The sequence below is a fragment of the Triticum aestivum genome, chromosome 3B (assembly GCF_018294505.1).
Source record: "Triticum aestivum cultivar Chinese Spring chromosome 3B, IWGSC CS RefSeq v2.1, whole genome shotgun sequence".
Taxonomy (NCBI): Eukaryota; Viridiplantae; Streptophyta; class Magnoliopsida; order Poales; family Poaceae; genus Triticum; species Triticum aestivum.
This window is the reverse complement of record NC_057801.1, coordinates 197,756,431-197,779,877: the sequence shown is the minus strand read 5'-3', so window position 1 is coordinate 197,779,877 and position 23,447 is coordinate 197,756,431. Positions and strand designations below refer to the sequence as shown.

General features: G+C 46.7%; 1 protein-coding gene across 1 annotated transcript; it reads left to right on the top strand.

The window, feature by feature from the left end:
- Positions 1-19,707: 19,707 nt before the first annotated feature.
- On the top strand, positions 19,708-22,005 carry LOC123069335 (putative F-box/kelch-repeat protein At1g12870). The gene is made up of 2 exons (XM_044492166.1): positions 19,708-19,925; positions 20,361-22,005. The coding sequence occupies exons 1-2, from the start codon at positions 19,872-19,874 to the stop codon at positions 21,426-21,428; spliced, it is 1,122 nt and encodes a 373-aa protein (XP_044348101.1). The 5' UTR covers positions 19,708-19,871; the 3' UTR covers positions 21,429-22,005.
- The last annotated feature ends 1,442 nt before the right edge of the window (positions 22,006-23,447 follow it).

Genomic DNA, 23,447 nt, shown 5'->3' with positions numbered 1-23,447 from the left:
TAGAAGCAGGTTTACATAGCATCATAATATAATAGAATCTGTCTAGCAAAACAGCAACAGCAAGTACTCTACTTCACGAGCTCGATGCACTCAGTATAAGAATCACAAAAATACATGGATAGCACCTCTGGAAAGATGGCATATCATAGTTCAAAACTCATGTAGACATCAACCTCATAGGATGCACACATCAAACATGGCAAAAATGACAAATGAGCATATTATAACAGTTTCAGCAGATTAACATCACATAGCACTCTTGCAACAATGATTCAGGCATCAAAATGAGCTCAAATGAACATAATGCGATGGAATGAAATGAAGTACACGTTGAGACGAAGAATTTGACATATTACACGCACGAAATGGAGCAGCATGCATGGAGTTATGATGCGATGAACATGGCATGATAAAGTCAAAATAACAGGGACTTGGTGGAATTTTACCCTCCGAAAACGGGACGAGGAGGACCCGGGACGAGGAGATCAGGGCGGGGCGAGGGCGTTTGGATGTCTGTGGTGGTGGATCTCATCCACCCGGCGGTTTCGGGCCGGATCTCGCCGGATCCGGCCGGAGACGACTCCGGCGAGGCACGGGGAGGCGCGGGCGAGCTCCGGCGACGAGGGGAAGGCCGGAGGCGGCGGGGCCGGCGAGGGGAGGCGGCGGCCGGAGTTGGGGACGGCGCGGGCGGTCCGGCGAGGGGACGGGCGAGGTGCCCGGGCGGCGGCGGGGCGAGCTAGAGGTCGCGGGCGGCGGCCGGGTGCACGGCGGCGAAGGCGGAGGGCGCCGGGAGGCATCGGGCGGTAGGGAGGCGGGAGGCGTGCCGCGGCGGCGGCGGCGCAGCGCGCCGGCGACGGGGAAGCGGCGGGCGATGCGGCCTGGGCGGCGCGGGATGGGCCCGGCGCGGCCCGGTTCGGCCCGGGGCGGGCCAGATCTGGGCACCGGGTGGCGCGGCGGTGAAGGGAGGAGAGAGAGGGCGGCGGCACGGACGTGGCAGGCCGTGATTGGGCGCGGTAGCGGCGGTTGCGGAGGTGGCAGCCTCTGATTGGCCGGGCGACGTGGCCGGTGGACACGTCCGGCGAAGTTGGACGTGTCCGGCGGCGCGGGGTTGAAGGAGGCTAGGGTTAGACCGCGAATTTGGAAGGGGAAGGCATATATATAGGTAGAGGGAGCTAGGAGGCTCCAAATGAGGCACGGTTTTCGCCCACACGATCGTGATCGAACAGCGGAGAGCATGGAGGGGAGTTTGCTGGGTTTTGGGCCACTTTGAAGGGGCGTTGGGCTGCAAGACAAAAGGGGCTTTTACGGTTACCCGGTTAACCGTTGGAGTACCAAACAACCTCCAAATGGCACGAAACTTGACAGGCGGTCTACCGGTGCTATACCAAGGCCGCTTGGCAAACCTCGGTCCATTCCGAGAAAGTTTAACACCCGCTCACAATAGGAGACAAAAAGGGGGACGCTGGATGACATACGAGTGCCGGATTGCAAAACGGACAATGGGGAAAATGCTCGGATGCATGAAACGAACACGTATGCAAAATGAGATGCAGAAGATGACATGATAAAATGCAACACGCAAGCAAATGACATGGCAACAACGGTGAATAACTGGCAGACACCTAGCGCATCGAATCCGGGGCATTACAACACTCCTCCACTAACAAGAGATCTCGTCCCGAGATCTTAGGACCGAGACAGAAGGGAAAAGGGATGAGTTGAAATAAGAACGCAAGAGAGAAAATGAACAAAGTCGAGAGCACTCGAGAAGAAGAGAGGAACGACGAGAATGACGAGAATCGAAAGCTCACGGAATCAGATAGACTAAGAAACCACTCCGGTTAGAACGAGATAAGAAACGAATAAGACTGGAAGGATTTAGGCAGCACTATGGCTGAAACATGGAGGAATAGAACACGAGCTTGAGAGGATGGAATGATACTTGATGAAGACATGACACAAAACCTCCGGAAATAATTGAAATAGAATGAAAAGAACTTAGAAGGAAGGATTGAATGGAGTTTTTGAGAAGATCAACAACAGAAGAATAAGCTTGTTGTGGTTTTATAGGTAACATCTCAAGATCATAGGGTGATAACCGGCCACAAACTTAAATGATTGGATAACTGAGAAGAATGAAGAAATGCAAAACTCCACTTCAAAGGAATATGGAGAATTAATTGCACTTCGAGATGCAAGAACAAAAGATACTAGAACTCCTTGAACAAGAATCTTGATGAACACTTGAAAGAATGAATTAAATCATGAAGAACCACCATGAAGAACTCCAGTGACAAAATATGATGAGATAGAATGAAGGATTAAAGAATAAGATGAGCCTTGCGGTGATTTAGATGGAGGTTCAGACGAAATGGCCGAGTAAAATTCGAACTCCGGAAAAGAATATATGAAAACACTTGAAACTAGAATTTATTCATCAAGAACAAACTCCGAAGGAAAGGGATTACTCGCTTGGATGAAATAAGAATAAGATTTATTGTATGCTTATCCTTCATCAAATTAAACTGATGACAAGATGGATTTTGCATACTACTTATTCTTCTAGAAAAGGGATTAAGTGGAATATAGCACAAAACTTGAGAATGTCTACATGAACCACCGGTAGGATTGAAAAGAACGAATGGATTAAAAATGTTAATGAAGGAAAAAAGAATCTTGAACGAACCACCGTAAGAATTCAAAATGACTTATGAAAGAAAATGAATCACCGGGAAGAATTAGAAGAACCAATACGCAAGAGGGGATTTAGATGCACAAGAACGAAGAGATAACGAGCTTATTAAAGAACACTTGAACGAAACACCGTGAGAGAACGATAACTGGAATGATGGCCTCCGGTGAAATGAAAAGAAATCAACTCCTGAAATACTCCGGATGGGTAAGACAAGGAATATCTAACGAATGGAATAATTCGAGAGGATAACATGAAGCTAGAACCACGAATCTTCAAGAGAACGGGCAAGATTTAGAGGAAAACTCTTCTTCGGTCTTCAAATGATGACGAGAAACACCACCAAAATTACTGAGATACTCCGGGGAAATGAAAAGCGAAGTGGTTGAGGCAACAATGAAAGAATTTGAAAGCGATCTTGGAGAAGGCATGTGGCTGATGGAATCCATTCTTACGTTACACTTTGAAAAGAATTAGTGATGGCTCTGAAATAATTATAAGAGTCAGGTAAGATCCAGGGAAAAGACCTGTGGGTTAGGGCCCACTAAAATAGAACACCGTTTGAAAAGGGATGTTGAACAGATAGAAGAAGCACCGGAACAATTGAAATATTTGAATGAGGTGACAACGTCAAATTAATTCGAACACAGACGAATCTCCTGAGATGTCTTGAACACTCCAAAAAGATAAACTGGCGCGAGGCGAACGAGCAAGGGGAAAACACTTGAGCCGAGGAAAAGAATATGATCAGCCCGAAAAACTTGAATTGAGTGCACCGGAAAAGAAAAAGAGATGAAGAATGCCGAACAAAACGAGAATTCACCGGTTGAGATAATTGAGGGAAGACTTAAGAGGCTCCACATGAATGAAATTGATGGTCGAAAAAGACTCAAGCTCCGGGAAGAAAAGGGTGGGAGGGCGGGAAAACAAAGGCAACTTGGAAGGGGAAATGACGAATATCTTCAAGAGGAAACACCGATTGAAATCATTGAAGAAAGAAAGCAAAGACTTCACACGAGTAGGATGGATACTCGATTACGGACTCCGGATTCGAGAAGAAGAAGGGAGGGCAGGTGGGAAAAACAAGGACAACTTCGGACAGGGAAACAACATCGATCGAAAAGAGCCGAGGATTGATCTCCCAAAGACAAAGAGGTTCGAATCAGCTTGATGAGGAATGCGCCGGAAAAAATAGGATGGACAACGAACGAAAACTAACCGCGTGATCCTAAAGAAAAATTTGAAGGGGAAGAGGAGAAATTCAAAACACCTACGCCAAGATTCCTCACCAGAGCGACAGAGGGGCTGAGGAGTAAAAAGAATTCCTACTCTCCGATATAACTAGACTCAGAAAATAGTTTTCTTCTAGACTCAACAATGGCCAAACTACACGATCAATCAAGGAGGGCTCCTAGGGTCGGTCGAGGCTCTGATACCAACTTGTCACGCCCAATATGCAACCCTATCCAAAAGGAACTCGAAGGTCCCACCAAGGATAGACCCGCATATTGAAACGCTTTTGCAAGGTGGATATCATTACATCAACATTACATAAATAGATGGGGATACATACAAGAGGCATAAAATGCCACACGGATAAACAATACATCATCCATAAGATCAACATCCGACTACGGATGAAACACAAACAGAAGCTCAAATGACATCCACCCTGCTAGCCCAGGCTGCCGACTTGGAACCTATCCCCTGATCGAAGAAGAAGCAGAAGAAGAACTCCAAAACAAGCAAACATCGCTCTCGCGTCATGATCATCGCATAACCTGTACCTGCAACTATTGTTGTAGTAATCTGTGAGCCACGAGGACTCAGCAATCCCATTACCATGGGTATCAAGACTAGCAAAGCTTAATGGGAAAGGAAGGGGTAAAGTGGTGAGGTTGCAGCAGCGACTAAGCATATATGGTGGCTAACATACGCAAATAAGAGCGAGAAGAGACGCAAAGGAACGGTCGTGAAGCTAGCAATGATCAAGAGGTGATCCTGAACTCCTACTTACGTCAAACATAACCCAAAAACCGTGTTCACTTCCCGGACTCCGCTGAAAAGAGACCATCACGGCTACACACACGGTTGATGCGTTTTAATTCGGATCTGGTGTCAAGTTATCTACAACCAGACATTAACAAATTCCCATCTGCCACATAACCGCGGGCACGGCTTTCGAAAGATAATACCCTGCCGGGGTGTCCCAACTTAGCCCATGATAAGCTCTCGCGATCAACGAAGGATATACCTTCTCCCAGGAAGACCCGATCAGTCTCGGAATCCCGGTTTACAAGACATTTCGACAATGGTAAAACAAGACCAGCAAAGCCGCCCGATGTGCCGACAAATCCCGATAGGAGCTGCACATATCTCGTTCTCAGGGCAACACCGGATGAGACTAGCTACGAGTAAAACCAGACCTCGAGTTTCCCCGAGGGGGCCCCGCAGGCAGCTCAGTTCGGACCAACACTCAAAGGAGCACTGGCCCGGGGGGTAAAATAAAGATGACCCTCGAACTCCGGAAACCCAAGGGAAAAAGGGCTAGGTGAGGCAAATGGTAAAACCAAGGTTGGGCCTTGCTGGAGGAGTTTTAGTCAAAGCAAACTGTCAAGGGGGTCCCATAAATCACCCGACCACGTAAGGAACGCAAAATCCGGGAACATAACACCGGTATGACGGAAACTAGGGCGGCAAGAGTGGAACAAAACACCAGGCATAAGGCCGAGCCTTCCACCCTTTACCAAATATATAGATGCATTAATAATATAAAAGAGATATTGTGATATCCCAACATAACCCTGTCCACCATGGAGCAATCTTCAACTTCACCTGCAACTAACAACGCTATAAGAGGGGTGTCTTCTTTCCCTCAAAAAAAAACAACGCTATAAGAGGGGCTGAGCAAAGCGGTAACATAGCCAAAACAACGGTTTGCTAGGAAGGGTGTCAAAGGTTAGAGGTTCATGGCAATTTGGGAGGCTTGAAGAACAAGTTATAGGAAGCGCAGCAAAGCGATAGAACGAAGCAACTAGCATAGAAATGATAGTAGTGAGATCCAAGGTGACAGTCATATTGCCTGAAATCCCGCAAGGAAGAAGAACGAGTCCATGAAGAAGATGAAGCCACGTAGATGAACTAAGCGTAAACGAATGAATCCTCACGAGCGCAACGAACCGGGAACTATCGAGAAGAAGCACACAACATGGTAAACACACCACACATAGACAAGACATGATGCATGACAGAGCTACCTGAAGCTACTCATGGCAAGAGACGATGCAAACAAGAGCAACACATCAAAGCAAGTTTAAATGAGGTCGGGAACAACATATAACAATTCCGGTAAGTCCTCATATGCAAATTTAGAAATTGGTCCAGAACTGAATAAACCTTATGTTCAAATTGTTAAACAGCAAGTTAAGATGCACCAAGATGATCTACATGAGATTCTAGTCAAGTTACATATAAAGTTCATTTAATTCGGAACTACGGCCTAGAAGATATGAGCAAAACAAGTTAAACATGGCATTGATGCAAAATGCATACAAACATCAAGCAAGCACTCTCAAAACATGGATGCAACATGATAATATGAAACTACATGCAAAATCAAGCAAGTTTCATATGGGGCACACTCAAAACGGAGCAACGGTTCAACACATACACTATATACAAGTTTAAAGGACAAGCTGTCCAAAATAGCAACTAGGCATCTTGCAAGCATCAAAACAACAAGCTATAGCATTCCAACGTAAGAACAAAAGGCATGGACATGAAGTACAGGTAAAGCATGACAAAACATGAACACTGAGCTATCTCCAGAAAATACCATAACATGCTCAAAAGGACATGGCAAGATTGCAAATAATAACAGTTTCAGGTTTAGCAGGAATAACATCAGGTTGCAATGTTTAGAGCTATCAAACAACATGTTACAGGAACTTAACATGGCAAACAAAGGCATGGCATGAATCTACTAATCTCATATAACCAAAGTCCCTTACTGACCATGAGCCAAAAGGGCACAAAAAATATGATGGCACACATGTAAACATGGCAAGTTATATGACAGATTCATACATGGCAGAAACAACAATAAGTAGGCATGTTGGTGAGCTTGAACCACTCACCACAGAGCAATACATAGCATGACAAGGCAACCAACAGTAAGAATACATGTTTATGAAGCTAAGCATGGCAAGAGCAAGTTCATAGCATGCTTTGATCACTAGCAAAGCACATGGCAAAACTGAACTTAATGTTAATCAGGCTGACAGCAACATTATTTAGCAACTTTGGAGCAAGATAACAACATGTTACAGCAGGCTACAGATGCAACCAGGGGCATGAATGGATAGAACATGACATGTACAACAAAACATCCTTAGTAAACATCTCCATATTATGCATAGAATGACTTGTAGAAGCAGGTTTACATAGCATCATAATATAACAGAATCTTTCTAGCAAAACAGCAACAGCAAGTACTCTACTTCACGAGCTCGATGCACTCAGTACAAGAATCACAAAAATACATGGATATCACCTCTGGAAAGATGGCATATCATAGTTCAAAACTCATGTAGACATTAACCTCGTAGGATGCACACATCAAACATGGCAAAAATGACAAATGAGCATGTTATAACAGTTTCAGCAGATTAACATCACATAGCACTCTTGCAACAATGATTCAGGCATCAAGATGACATCAAATGAACATGATGCAATGGAATGAAATCAAGTAATCGTTGAGATAAACAATTTGACATATTACACGCATGAAACGGAGCAGCATGCATGGAGTTATGATGTGATGAACATGGCATGATAAAGTCAAAATAACAGGGACAGTGGAATTTTACCCTCCGAAAACGGGACGAGGAGGACCCGGGACGAGGAGGACCCGGGACGAGGAGATCCGGGCGGGGCGAGGGCGTTTGGATGGCTGTGGTGGTGGATCTCATCCACCGGCGGTTCCGGGCCGGATCTCGTCGGATCCGGCCGGAGACGACTCCGGCGAGGCGCGGGGAGGCGCGGGCGAGCTCCGGCAACGAGGGAAAGGCCGGAGGCGGCGGGGCCGGTGAGGGGAGGCGGCGGCCGGAGCTGGGGACGGCGCGGGCGGTCCGGCGAGGGGACGGGCGAGGTGCCCGGGTGGCGGCGGGGGCGAACACCGAGGCGGCGGGGCGAGCTGGAAGTCGCGGGCGGCGGCCGGGCGCACAGCGGCGAAGGCGGAGGGGGCCGGGAGGCGTCGGGGCGGCAGGGAGGCGGGAGGCGTGCTGCGGCGGCGGCGGCGCAGCGCGCCGGCGACGGGGAAGCGGCGGGCGATGCGGCCCGGGCGGCGCGGGAGCTCGGCGGCGCGGGATGGGCCCGAGGCGGGCCGGATCTGGGCCTCGGGTGGCGCGAAAGCGGAGGGAGGAGAGAGAGGGCGGCGGCGCGGACGTGGCAGGCCGTGATTGGGCGCGGTGGCGGCGGTTGCGGAGGTGGCGGCCTCTGATTGGCCGGGCGACGTGGCCGGTGGACACGTCCGGCGAAGTTGGACTTGTCCGGCGGCGCGGGGTTGAAGGAGGCTAGGGTTAGACCGCGAATTTGGAAGGGAAGGCATACATGTAGGTAGAGGGAGCTAGGAGGATCCAAATGAGGCACGGTTTTCGCCCACACGATCGTGATCGAATGGCGGAGAGCATGGAGGGGAGTTTGCTGGGTTTTAGGCCACTTTGAAGGGGTGTTGGGCTGCAAGACAAAAGGGGCTTTTACGGTTACCCGGTTAACCGTTGGAGTACCGAACAACCTCCAAATGGCACGAAACTTGACAGGCGGTCTACCGGTGCTATACCAAGGCCGCTTGGCAAACCTCGGTCCATTCCGAGAAACTTTAACACCCGCTCACAATAGGAGACAAAAAGGGGGACGCCGGATGACATAGGAGTGCCGGATTGCAAAACGGACAACGGGGAAAATGCTCGGATGCATGAAACGAACACGTATGCAAAATGAGATGCACAAGATGACATGATAAAATGCAACACGCAAGAAAATGACATGGCAACGACGGCGAATAACTGGCAGAAACCTAGCGCATCGAATCCGGGGCGTTACAGTGGAGTAATAGTAGTAGATCCAGAATTAATTTGGTCTACTGGACACAAATGTGATGCCTATATTCATGATCATTGCCTTAGATATCGTCATAACAATGCGCTTTTCTGTCAGTTGCTCGACAGTAATTTGTTCACCCATCGTATTATTTGCCTTAATGAGAGAAGCCACTAGTGAAACATATGGCCCCTAGGCCTAGTTTCCATCATATAAGTTTCCGATCAACTATTTTGCAATCTTTTACTTTGTGATATATAAACCAAAAATACCCAAAATATTTACTTTATCCTTTATCTATCTCTATCAAATCTCACTTTTGCAAGTAACCGTGAAGGATTGACAACCCCTTTATCGTGTTGGGTGCAAGTTTGTTTGATTGTTTTGTGCAGGTCTTGGTGATTTGTGCGTTCTCTCCTACTGGATTGATACCTTGGTTCTCAAACCGAGGGAAATACTTATCTCTACTTTGCTGCATCACCCTTTCCTCTTCAAGGGAAAAACCAACGCAAGCTCAAAAAGTAGCAGTCCACGAGGATCATAACGACGGGCTGGTCATGCTAGTGGCCTCAGGTTCAATGGCCACATCCTCAGGTGACCTCAGCGGCGTCTAGGGCTCGCTGGAGTTTTCACGATAGCGGAGCTCCTAAGGTGCGATCGGGGTCACGGATTCAGTGCTCTCTGAGACAAATGAATGGGTCAGGGTGATGCGCTAGGTTACGACTGACACATGGAACACGGTGGCAGGGTCAAATACCTTCGGGGATCGCCAAAGCGTAACTCGCGGTGGCGACAAGCTTTGGTTCATGACAAACATGGGGTTGCAGAGGGTCTCGGGCTAGGTGGCGAAGTCTAGGAGGTGCGTCGTGGAATGACGGATCTAGTGGTGGCAACAACACAACCCGGGGTGGGCTTCCCTCATCGGAATTGAGCCAGAGACGAGCTAGGGCAGTACATATGATGGGGGTCCGCGACGGAGCAGCCTGCCAGTGTTGGGCTCGATCAAGTGGGGTGAATAGACGATGGGGTCGGGGGGCTTTATAGGGGCAAGTCGTCAGGCCTCGGGGTGACCGGAGAGCACGTGGACGTGGGATCATGTGTTGGGGAACGTTGCAGAAAATTAAAATTTTTCCTACGGTTTCACCAAGATCCATCTATGAGTTCATCTAAGCAACGAGTCAAGGGAGTGAGTTTGCATCTACATACCACTTGTAGATCGCGTGCGGAAGCTTGCAAGGGGATGGTGATGATGGAGTCGTACTCGACGTGATTCGGATCACCGATGACCAAGTACTGAACGGACAACACCTCCGCGTTCAACACACGTACGGGACGGGAGACGTCTCCTCCTTCTTGATCCAGCAAGGGGGGAGGAGGGGTTGAGGAAGATTGGTCCAACGGCAGCACGACGGCGTGGTGTAGTTGGTGCAGCAGTACTCCGACAGGGCTTCGCCAAGCACACGCGGAGGAGCAGAGATGTTGGGGAGGGGAGGGGCTGCGCCTTGGCTTGTGTATTGCAGCCCTCCCCTCACCCCTCTATATATAGGGGAAGGGGGCAAGGGGGCCCGGCCCTCTAGGGAAAACCCTAGGGGGGGGCGGCGGCCAAAGGGAGAGGGGGAGAGGGTGGCTTGCCCCCCAAGCCAGGGGGGCGCCCCCTTTAGGGTTTCCCCTCCCCTTGCCCTAGCCGCATGGGCCTAGGTGGGGAGGCGCGCCCAGCCCACCAGGGGCTGGCTCCTTGCCCCACGTAGCCCATGTGGTCCCCCGGGAGGGGTGGCCCCCCCCCGGTGGACCTCCGGAACCCTTCCGGTGGCCCCGGTATGACCCCGAACCTTACCGATGTCCGTTTGACAACTTCCCATATATAAATCCTTACCTCCGGACCCTTCCGGAACTCCTCGTGACGTCCGAGATCTCATCCGGGACTCCGAACAACATTCGGTAGTCACATACTAGTCTTCCTAATAACCCTAGCGTCACCGAACCTTAAGTGTGTAGACCCTACGGGTTCGGGAGACATGCAGACATGACCGAGACGCTCTCAGGTCAATAACCAACAGCGGGATCTGGATACCCATGTTGGCTCCCACATGCTCCTCGATGTTGTCATCGGATGAACCACGATGTCGAGGATTCGATCAAACCCTGTATACAATTCCCTTTGTCAATCGGTACGTTACTTGCCCGAGACTCGATCGTCGGTATCCCAATACCTTGTTCAGTCTCGTTCCTGGCAAGTCACTTTACTCGTACCGTAATGCATGATCCCGTGGCCAACACCTTGGTCACCTTGAGCTCATTATGATGATGCATTACCGAGTGGGCCCAGAGATACCTCTCCATCATACGGAGTGACAAATCCCAGTCTCGATCCGTGTCAACCCAACAGATACTTTCGGAGATACCTGTAATGCACCTTTATAGTCACCCAGTTACGTTGTGACGTTTGATACACCCAAGGCACTCCTACGGTATCCGGGAGTTACACGATCTCATGGTCGAAGGAAGAGATACTTGACAATGGCAAAGCTCTAGCAAACGAACTACACGATCTTTGTGCTATGCTTAGGATTGGGTCTTGTCCATCACATCATTTTCCTAATGATGTGATCCCGTTATCAACGACATCCAATGTCCATAGCCAGGAAACCATGACTATCTGTTGATCACAACGAGCTAGTCAACTAGAGGCTCACTAGGGACATAGTGTGGTCTATGTATTCACACGTGTATTACGATTTCCGGATAATACAGTTATAGCATGAATAAAAGACAATTATCATGAACAATGAAATATAATAATACATTTATTATTGCCTCTAGGGCATATTTCCAACAGTCTCCCACTTGCACTAGAGTCACCAATCTAGTTACATTGTGATGAATCAAACACCCATAGAGTCCTGGTGTTGATCATGTTTTGCTCGCGAGAGAGGTTTAGTCAACGGATCTGCGACATTCAGATCCGTATGTACTTTGCAAATTTCTATGTCTCCATCTTGAACATTTTCACGGATGGAGTTGAAACGACGCTTGATGTGCCTGGTCTTCTTGTGAAACCTGGGCTCCTTGGCAAGGGCAATAGCTCCAGTGTTGTCACAGAAGAGTTTGATCAGCCCCGACGCATTGGGTATGACTCCTAGGTCGGTGATGAACTCCTTCACCCAAATCACTTCATGCGCTGCCTCCGAGGCTGCCATGTACTCCGCTTCACACGTAGATCCCGCCACGACGCTCTGCTTGCAGCTGCACCAGCTTACTGCTCCACCATTCAACATATACACGTATCCGGTTTGTGACTTAGAGTCATCCGGATCTGAGTCGAAGCTAGCATCGACGTAACCCTTTATGACGAGCTCTTCGTCTCCTCCATAAATGAGAAACATGTCCTTTGTCCTTTTCAGGTACTTCAGGATATTCTTGACCGCTGTCCAGTGTTCCTTACCGGGATTACTTTGGTATCTTGCTACCAAACTTACGGCAAGGTTTACATCAGGTCTGGTACACAGCATGGCATACATAATAGATCCTATGGCTGAAGCATAGGGGATGACACTCATCTCTTCTTTATCTTTTGTCGTGGTCGGTGACTGAGCCGTGCTCAATCTCACACCTTGTAACATAGGCAAGAACCCTTTCTTGGACTGATCCATTTTGAACCTTTTCAAAATCTTATCAAGGTATGTGCTTTGTGAAAGACCTATGAGGCGTCTCGATCTATCTCTATAGATCTTGATGCCTAATATATAAGCAGCTTCTCCAAGGTCCTTCATTGAAAAACATTTGTTCAAGTAGGCCTTAATGCTGTCCAGAAATTCTGTATTATTCCCCATCAAGAGTATGTCATCTACATATAATATGAGAAATGCTACAGAGCTCCCACTCACTTTCTTGTAAACGCAGGCTTCTCCATAAGTCTGCGTAAACCCAAACGCTTTGATCATCTCATCAAAGCGAATATTCCAACTCCGAGATGCTTGCACCAGCCCATAAATGGATCACTGGAGCTTGCATACTTTGTTAGCATTCTTAGGATCGACAAAACCTTCCGGCTGCATCATATACAGCTCTTCCTTAAGATGCTCGTTAAGGAATGCCGTTTTGACGTCCATCTGCCATATCTCATAATCATAGTATGCGGCAATTGCTAACATGATTCGGACGGACTTCAGCTTCGCTACGGGAGAGAATGTCTCATCGTAGTCAATCCCTTGAACCTGTCGATAACCCTTAGCGACAAGTCGAGCTTTATAGATGGTAACATTACCATCCGCGTCCGTCTTCTTCTTAAAGATCCATTTGTTTTCTATCGCTCGCCGATCATCGGGCAAGTCTATCAAAGTTCATACTTTGTTTTCATACATGGATTCTATCTCGGATTTCATGGCTTCAAGCCATTTGTTGGAATCTGGGCCCGCCATCGCTTCTTCATAGTTCGAAGGTTCACCGTTGTCTAACAACATGATTTCCAGGACGGGGTTGCCGTACCACTCTGGTGCGGAACGTGTCCTTGTGGACCTACGAAGTTCAGTAGCAACTTGATCCGAAGTATCTTGATCATCATCATTGGTTTCCTCTTCAGTTGGTGTGGGCATCACAGGAACATTTTCCTGAGCTGCACCACTATCCCGTTCGAGAGGTAGTACTTCATCGAGTTCTACTTTCCTCCCACTTACTTCTTTCGAGAGAAACTCTTTTTCCAGAAAGCATCCGTTCTTGGCAACAAAGATCTTGCCCTCGGATCTTAAGTAGAAGGTATACCCGAAAGTTTCCTTAGGGTATCCTATGAAGACGCATTTTTCCGACTTGGGTTCGAGCTTTTCAGGTTGAAGTTTCTTGACATAAGCATCGCATCCCCAAACTTTTAGAAACGACAGCTTAGGTTTCTTCCCAAACCATAATTCATACGGTGTCGTCTCAACGGATTTAGACGGTGCCCTATTTAAAGTGAATGTAGCTGTCTCTAGAGCGTATCCCCAAAATGATAGCGGTAAATCGGTAAGAGACATCATAGAACCGCACCATATCTAATAGAGTGCGATTACGACGTTCGGACACACCGTTTCGCTGAGGTGTTCCAGGCGGCGTGAGTTGTGAAACGATTCCACATTTCCTTAAGTGTGTACCAAATTCGTGACTTAAGTATTCTCCTCCACGATCTGATCGCAGGAACTTTATCTTTCGATCACGTTGATTCTCTACCTCATTCTGAAATTCCTTGAACTTTTTGAAGGTCTCAGACGTGTGTTTCATTAAGTAAACATACCCATATCTACTCAAGTCATCAGTGAGAGTGAGAACATAACGATATCCTCCGCGAGCCTCAACGCTCATTGGACCGCACACATCGGTATGTATGATTTCCAACAAGTTGGTTGCTCGCTCCACTGTTCCAGAGAACGGAGTCTTGGTCATTTTGCACATGAGGCATGGTTCGCATGTGTCAAACGATTCATAATCAAGAGACTCTAAAAGTCCATCAGCATGGAGCTTCTTCATGCGCTTGACACCAATGTGACCAAGGCGGCAGTGCCACAAGTATGTGGGACTATCGTTATCAACTTTACATCTTTTGGTATCCACACTATGAACATGTGTAACATTACGCTCGAGATTCATTAAGAATAAACCATTGACCATCGGAGCATGACCATAAAACATATCTCTCATATAAATCGAACAACCATTATTCTCAGACTTAAATGAGTAGCCATCTCGTATTAAACGAGATCCCGATACAATGTTCATGCTCAAACTTGGCACTAAATAACAATTATTAAGGTTCAAAACTAATCCCGTAGGTAAATGTAGAGGCAGCGTGCCGACGGCGATCACATCGACTCTGGAACCATTCCCGACGCGCATCGTCACCTCGTCCTTCGCCAGTCCCCGTTTATTCCGCAGCTCCTGCTGTGAGTTACAAATATGAGCAACGGCACCGGTATCAAATACCCAGGAGTTACTACGAGTACTGGTAAGGTACACATCAATTACATGTATATCAAATATACCTTTGGTGTTGCCGGCCTTCTTATCCGCTAAGTATTTGGGGCAGTTCCGCTTCCAGTGACCCTTCCCCTTGCAATAAAAGCACTCAGTCTCAGGCTTGGGTCCATTCTTTGACTTCTTCCCGGCAACTGGCTTACCGGGCGTGGCAACATCCTTGCCGTCTTTCTTGAAGTTCTTCTTTCCCTTGCCCTTCTTGAACTTAGTGGTCTTATTGACCATCAACACTTGATGTTCTTTCTTGATTTCAGCCTCTGCTGACTTCAGCATCGAGAACACTTCAGGAATGGTCTTTTCCATCCCCTGCATGTTGTAGTTCATCACAAAGCTCTTGTAGCTTGGTGGGAGCGACTGGAGGATTCTGTCAATGACCGCCTCATTTGGGAGGTTAATATTCAGCTGGGTCATACGGTTGTGCAACCCAGACATCTTCAGGATGTGCTCACTGACAAAACTGTTTTCCTCCATCTTACAATTGTAGAACTTGTCGGAGATGTCATATCTCTTGACCCGGGCGTGAGCTTGAAAAACTAGTTTCAGCTCTTCGAACATCTCATATGCTCCATGATGCTCAAAACGCTTTTGGAGCCCCGGTTCTAAGCTGTAAAGCATGCTGCACTGAATGAGGGAGTAATCATCAGCACGAGTTTGCCAAGCATTCATAATGTCTTGGTTCTCTAGGACGGGAGCGTCACCTAGCGGTCCTTCTAGGACATATTGTTTCCTGGTAGCTATGAGGATGATCCTCAGGTTCCGGACCCAGTCCGTATAGTTGCTGCCATCATCTTTCAGCTTGGTTTTCTCTAGGAACGCGTTGAAGTTCATGTTGACATGAGCGTTGGCCATTTGATCTACAAGACATATTTGCAAAGGTTTTAGACTAAGTTCATGATAATTAAGTTCTAATCAAATTATGAACTCCCACTCAGATTAGACATCCCTTTGGTCATCTAAGTGTTACACGATCCGAGTCGACTAGCCCGTGTCCGATCATCACGTGAGACGGACTAGTCATCGTCGGTGAACATCTTCATGTTGATCGTATCTTCCATACAACTCGTGTTCGACCTTTCGGTCTCCGTGTTCCGAGGCCATGTCTGCACATGCTAGGCTCGTCAAGTTAACCCTAAGTGTTTTTGCTGTGTAAAACTGTCTTACACCCGTTGTATGTGAACGTAAGAATCCATCACACCCGATCATCACGTGGTGCTTAGAAGCGACGAACTGTAGCAACGGTGCACAGTTAGGGGAGAACACTTCTTGAAATTTTTGTAAGGGATCATCTTATTTACTACCGTCGTGCTAAGTAAACAAGATGCATAAACATAATAAACATCACATGCAATTATATAGTTGTGACATGATATGGCCAATATCATATAGCTCCATTGATCTCCATCTTCGGGGCTCCATGATCATCTTGTCACTGGCTTGACACCATGATCTCCATCATCATGATTTCCATCATCGTGTCTTCATGAAGTTGTCACGCCAACGACTACTTCTACTTCTATAGCTAACGCGTTTAGCAATAAAGTAAAGTAAGTTACATGGCGTTCTTCAATGACACGCAGGTCATACAAAAAATAAAGACAACTCCTATGGCTCCTGCCGGTTGTCATACTCATCGACATGCAAGTCGTGAATCCTATTACAAGAACATGATCTCATACATCACAATTCATCATTCATCACAACTTCTGGCCATATCACATCACATGATCAATCGCTGCAAAAACAAGTTAGACGTCCTCTAATTGTTGTTGCATCTTTTACGTGGCTGCAATTGGGTTCTAGCAAGAACGTTTTCTTACCTACGAATAACCACAACGTGATTTTGTCAACTTCTATTTACCCTTCATAAGGGCCCTTTTCATCGAATCCGCTCCAACTAAAGTGGGAGAGACAGACACCCGCCAGCCACCTTATGCAACTAGTGCATGTCAATCGGTGGAACCGGTCTCACGTAAGCGTACGTGTAAGGTTGGTCCTAGCCGCTTCATCCCACAATACTGTTGAAGCAAGAAAAGACTAGTAGAGGCAAGTAAGTTGACAAGATCCACGCCCACAACAAAATTGTGTTCTACTCGTGCAAAGAGAACTACGCATAGACCTAGCTTATGATGCCACTGTTGGGGAACGTTGCAGAAAATTAAAATTTTTCCTACGGTTTCACCAAGATCCATCTATGAGTTCATCTAAGCAACGAGTCAAGGGAGTGAGTTTGCATCTACATACCACTTGTAGATCGCGTGCGGAAGCTTGCAAGGGGATGGTGATGATGGAGTCGTACTCGGCGTGATTCGGATCACCGATGACCAAGTACTGAACGGACAGCACCTCCGCGTTCAACACACGTACGGGACGGGAGACGTCTCCTCCTTCTTGATCCAGCAAGGGGGGAGGAGAGGTTGAGGAAGATTGCTCCAACGGCAGCACGACGGCGTGGTGTAGTTGGTGCAGCAGTACTCCGACAGGGCTTCGCCAAGCACACGCGGAGGAGGAGAGATGTTGGGGAGGGGAGGGGCTGCGCCTTGGCTTGTGTATTGCAGCCCTCCCCTCACCCCTCTATATATAGGGGAAGGGGGCAAGGGGGGCCGGCCCTCTAGGGAAAACCCTAGGGGGGGGGGGCGGCGGCCAAAGGGAGAGGGGGAGAGGGTGGCTTGCCCCCCAAGCCAGGGGGGCGCCCCCTTTAGGGTTTCCCCTCCCCTTGCCCTAGCCGCATGGGCCTAGGTGGGGAGGCGCGCCCAGCCCACCAGGGGCTGGCTCCTTGCCCCACGTAGCCCATGTGGTCCCCCGGGAGGGGTGGCCCCACCCGGTGGACCTCCGGAACCCTTCCGGTGGCCTCGGTATGACCCCGAACCTTACCGATGTCCGTTTGACAACTTCCCATATATAAATCCTTACCTCCGGACCCTTCCGGAACTCCTCGTGACGTCCGGGATCTCATCCGGGACTCCGAACAACATTCGGTAGTCACATACTAGTCTTCCTAATAACCCTAGCGTCACCGAACCTTAAGTGTGTAGACCCTACGGGTTCGGGAGACATGCAGACATGACCGAGACGCTCTCAGGTCAATAACCAACAGCAGGATCTGGATACCCATGTTGGCTCCCACATGCTCCTCGATGTTGTCATCGGATGAACCACGATGTCGAGGATTCGATCAAACCCTGTATACAATTCCCTTTGTCAATCGGTACATTACTTGCCCGAGACTCGATCGTCGGTATCCCAATACCTTGTTTAGTCTCGTTCCTGGCAAGTCACTTTACTCGTACCGTAATGCATGATCCCGTGGCCAACACCTTGGTCACCTTGAGCTCATTATGATGATGCATTACCGAGTGGGCCCAGAGATACCTCTCCATCATACGAAGTGACAAATCCCAGTCTCGATCCGTGTCAACCCAACAGATACTTTCGGAGATACCTGTAATGCACCTTTATAGTCACCCAGTTACGTTGTGACGTTTGATACACCCAAGGCACTCCTACGGTATCCGGGAGTTACACGATCTCATGGTCGAAGGAAGAGATACTTGACAATGGCAAAGCTCTAGCAAACGAACTACACGATCTTTGTGCTATGCTTAGGATTGGGTCTTGTCAATCACATCATTCTCCTAATGATGTGATCCCGTTATCAACGACATCCAATGTCGATAGCCAGGAAACCATGACTATCTGTTGATCACAACGAGCTAGTCAACTAGAGGCTCACTAGGGACATAGTGTGGTCTATGTATTCACACGTGTATTACGATTTCCGGATAATACAGTTATAGCATGAATAAAAGACAATTATCATGAACAATGAAATATAATAATACATTTATTATTGCCTCTAGGGCATATTTCCAACATCATGTGCGCGTGTATGCACGACGGTTGCGGCGTAGTGGGGTGGGGTCGTGCTGGAGGTGGGAGGAGGTCCTGATCGGTGGGGCCGGTTGGGGAGAGAGAGAGGGAGGGAGAGAGAGAGAAAGAGAGAGAGAGAGAGAGAGAGAGAGAGAGAGGTTGGCCCGGCTGGCTGGTTCAGCTGGGCCTTTTTCTTTTTATTTCTTTTCTGTTTCAGTCTTTCTGTTTTCTTTGTGAATTCAAGTAGGCTTTGAATTTGAAATTCATTCCCCAAAAGACAACATTTTTTAAATTCCAAATGGAGTATTTCTGAAAGTTGTACATTTTATTGGGGCATTTTGGGCATATATTTACTGCACTTATATTTCCCCTTTTTAATTTGAAATTGGTTTTGGAACCAAATATGTTTCAAATTCATTTTAGAAAAATGGCAAATAAAAGACAAAAATATTTTTTAATAATTCCCTTTGGCTTTTGAATTGATTTCAAAATAAACCAACTCAAATTCTTTTAAGGAAATGATTTTGGCTTGGATATTCTTCGGACTTATTTAAAACACTTTTCCCCACAATATTTCAATGGCTTGGGTTCCTACAAGGCTTGCTAGGGTTTCACTAGTTGCATTTGGATTTACATCCTTCTAGGCAAACGATCAAGTAATTCAAAGTCAATTTCAAAAAATCCCAGGCAATCACCGGTATTTCCTAGAAAATTTTTAATTCCCTGTGAAATTTTTAACGTACCATATTTGAGAAAAATCCGGGATGTGATAACCAGGACCTGAACCCTGGTGGGCTGGGGATACCACTGCCCTCCTAACCATCCAATCACAGGTTGGTTCGCGCATGGGCATTTTTGCTAGTTAGTAAGAAAGCATCCTAAAAAAAGTCTTATTAATAAAGCATTTGCTTTCTCTCACAAAAAGAAAACTGTAGCAGTTTTTTAAAAAAGTGTAGCATTGTTCCTCTAAGAGCAGCCAGTTGGGCCAGGCCAAGTTATCCGTGCGCTGAATGGCTTCGTATGAGAGAGAGAGGGCTTCGCTAACAAGACGTGCGTGGGCTGGGCAAGTGAAACGAGTCAACGGAACGGTCCAGTAAGAACCCTACCCGATAAATTTCCTGAAATCCTGAAGCTCACGAACCGCCGCCGCTATCCCCCGATCCCCAATTGCGCCTCCACGCGCAAACCCTTTCCAATCGAGCTTGCAGCCATGGCCAGTCTGCTGGACGGCGACGATACCAACGGCAATAGAAGGATGTTTCCGGTAATTTCCGCCACACCTTAAACATTTTTTCTGTATTTTTCACTATATTTTTCTCTGAGAGAAAAAAAAGCTTTTGACCGGATCTGAGTCACTTTGAGGTTTCAGATCTCACTGATTCCTTTGTTGCTGACAAAAAAAGAAAAACAATACTCCCTCCGATCCGAATTCGGATCGAAGGGCGTACGTAATTTGGTGCGTGTGTACTCCTATACTAAGACGGACACCGTGTCCGGAAAAGATACCCAACAGACCAGGGAGACCATGTTCGAATTCGGACATTAAACACGCAAATATCTTTATATATATCAATGTATTATCAGTATCTATCAATGTATGTGTATTCATGTCAGCGTAGGCAGTGCCGTGCATTGCATAGATAGATTATTAAGATCCTAGTTATATTTTTGTTTTGTTTCTTGCTGCATGGACTTGAAGAGGGTTAATGGTACTTCTCCAAAAATGCCGGCTAATGATGTGAGGAAAATAAAGAAGAGGATTTCACAGAGGATGCAAAGGACGGGGAGTATGCCACAGAGGATGCAAAGGACGATGAGTGTGCCACAAAGGAAGCAAAGGGCGATGAGTTTGCAGCCTATAAGCGAGCTGTTGTTGGACGTGATGGTGTGGGAGATCTTAATCCGGCTGCCCGTAGAGTCCCTGGTGAGGTTTAAGTTGGTTAGCAAGGCCTGGTACGCTATCATCTCCGACCCTGTTTTTGTTCGTGCGCACCTCCAGTGCTCCAAAGAGAAACAACATCGCAACCCGTCTTCCTTCCTCGTCACCCCCCAGATTTATCTGGAACCAAATCCTTCCGGTCTTTTCTCCACCAACATCCGTTTCTACCTGTGGTCTTTACAACAAGATGACATGAGCAGGAGCAGTAGTAGTGCAACACTCCTTTATGGGAGGCAGTTCCCCACTGGTGAGTTTGGGCTGGTGTCACAAATGGCACACTGTGATGGATTGGTGTTGCTCCCCACAAACACCAACACTTATGTCTTCAACCCAGCAACTAGAGATGTTGTTGCGCTGCCCAGGTGCCACCGCAATATGTTGCAGCATCCAAGCTGCCTTCCAATTGGTTTGGGCCTTGATGTTTCCACCGGAACATACAAGGTTGCACGGTCTTTCTACCGTTCCGGTGATTACAGTTCTGTTGCAATGGGGATGGAGGTCTTCACTATTAATGGTGAAGAGGGCAACTGGAGGGAAACGTTGCTGGATCCACCATACCCTATTGTGTGTCCGCAAACTGCCATACACTGCAAGGGTTCCCTGTTCTATTTCATAGATAAGAAAAATCAGCGATGCCCCGCGCAGGCGCTGCTTCGTTTCTGCCTTCAAGATGAAACATTTGGTATCACTCCATTGCTTAACAACGTGTACCCTACAGTTGAAGATGATGATATTGTTCTCCATGAGCTTGATGGGGAATTATGTGCTACTTTCTTTAGCAAGTGTGTGTGCAACGAGTATTGGTCTGGATGGCAAGAGATATTGTGAATCCGGAGTGGGATTGCCATTATGTAATCAATGTCTCAGATCACTGCTGTCCAGTGGCCTCACTTAGCATCACTGGTGGGTTTCTCTTACGAAGAGGTGATTGTCTTATCCGTTATTACATGAAAGCTCATGGTGTAAAAGAAGAGGATACGTTTGATATGGGTGACCAAAGGTTCCTTGGGCCCAGTGAAGATACCTTGGGCCATGCATGGGAAAATTTATGTGTGTTTGAACTACTTTATTACACTGCAAGCCTTGTTCCTATTACTCCTAAGGCGAGCTTACAAGCCTTATAAGATGTTGGATTGTCTACAAACTCATGCCTACCTTATTCAATGGATCATGAATGTTTCTCTCAGGCAAAGGATGAATAAGATGAATCATGATGACGATTTACAGAGTCTGTTTAATGTTGTACGGGGCACTTAAACAAGCTCCTCTTCATGTTTTTCCTGTTGCTTTCATGCAAACTGTATTCTTATGGTGGTCTTGGGTTGTATCAAAGTCTCAAATTTCAAATTCTGTTTCTGTGGAACTGATTCTCTATTGAATAATTATCAAGTTAATCGTTATGTCATCTGTTGGATTATGTAGCCTGCAAATTCTGTAGTTCTCTTGTTTCTGGATCTGCTATCTGCTAGTGCTACTTTAAAGGGAGACCATCATCTTGTTTCTTATGCAAGAATACTATTTGTAGACATGATGCGTCTACATTGAACATAACTCAGGTTTCAAGATAGATTTAGATTCTCATATACTTAATAAAGTGCATTTCTATTTTAAACATTACAGAACTTGTAGATAAATGAAGCATGAGTACAAAAGAGATTGCATAAAATTATTAGACCAGTTAAGAGATTACTAGCGGGCAAAGGCTCTGCGTGTCGCCGCGCCTGTCGAGAAGCCCATGTGTGTATTTATATTTTTGCGGTCGAGCAATCGGAAGAAGTGTTAGTGCTTTTTATGTTTGGATTTTGCAATCTGAGTATCTACCTATTTGGAAGCTTTGTTTTTGGTTTTTTTTACACGGTTTGTTTTTTGGGTTTAGTGAAACTTGGACGTTTATTTGTTACACATTTGTATAATGACTAGAAGCTAGCGTGCGTTGCTGCGCCGCCTTTTTATCATATTGATGTAAAATTGATCAGTTTTTTTAGCGCTTAGTTCGTGTATATATCATAAGAAAAATACAAAATTCCATCCTCTTATAAAATTCTATACCTTTAAAAAGATCAAAACAATCCAAGTTTTCGTAAGACACATGCAATGGTCAATCAGGACAAAGCATCAATGTAACATTTATTGTCAACTAACTCTAATTAATATGACAGGCTGGTGCTAAATGAAATTTTTGTTCCAATTGTAGCTTTACCTCCCGCCGACAGTTTTGTAAAGCTCGGATGATTTTAGGGCTAACATTACAGACACCAGTACAACTGATTTTAATCAAGCACACATTCAAATCAAGAGCATCTTAAACTATTTGATGAACTAACAATAAATCAACTTTTATGAACAAAACGAAGAGCACAACATAAACTATTTGATGAACTAACAGTAAATCAAGAGCATCTCAATTTTGGATTCAATGGCAATATACATGTGCTGTGAAGATGGAGGAGGCACATACATGTGTGATGCCCAAACAAAGAGCTTGATATTGTCGTTATGTCAAGATGACCAAAAAAATGCAGCAAGCATGATCCAAGATAAACAGCAGCAACACTCATTCATTTTCTATCTTTATATGAATAACCAACATGATTTGTCCATTGGAGGACAGCTAAATGTGATTGGCACAAGCAGCAGCTCTTGACAGAACATGAGACCAATCTGACACTAAGGATGATCTCCAAATGTCAGTGCCTGTATTGTCAACCAGCAACACATCAAGCACAGCTGCAACCAATAGAAAATTAAAACAAACATGACTAATTATGTACTCCCTAGTGGGCCGATGGTCCATCCTCCCAACCGGTAACTGAGGGCTGATGTGGCCATTTTTTACGCTGGTAAACT

Coding starts and splice junctions, on each gene's coding strand:
- LOC123069335 (XM_044492166.1), top strand. CDS start 19,872: ATGGCCAGTCTGCTGGACGGCGACGATACCAACGGCAATAGAAGGATG. Junction 19,926..20,360: donor GCAATAGAAGGATGTTTCCG/GTAATTTCCGCC, acceptor ATGGACTTGAAG/AGGGTTAATGGTACTTCTCC.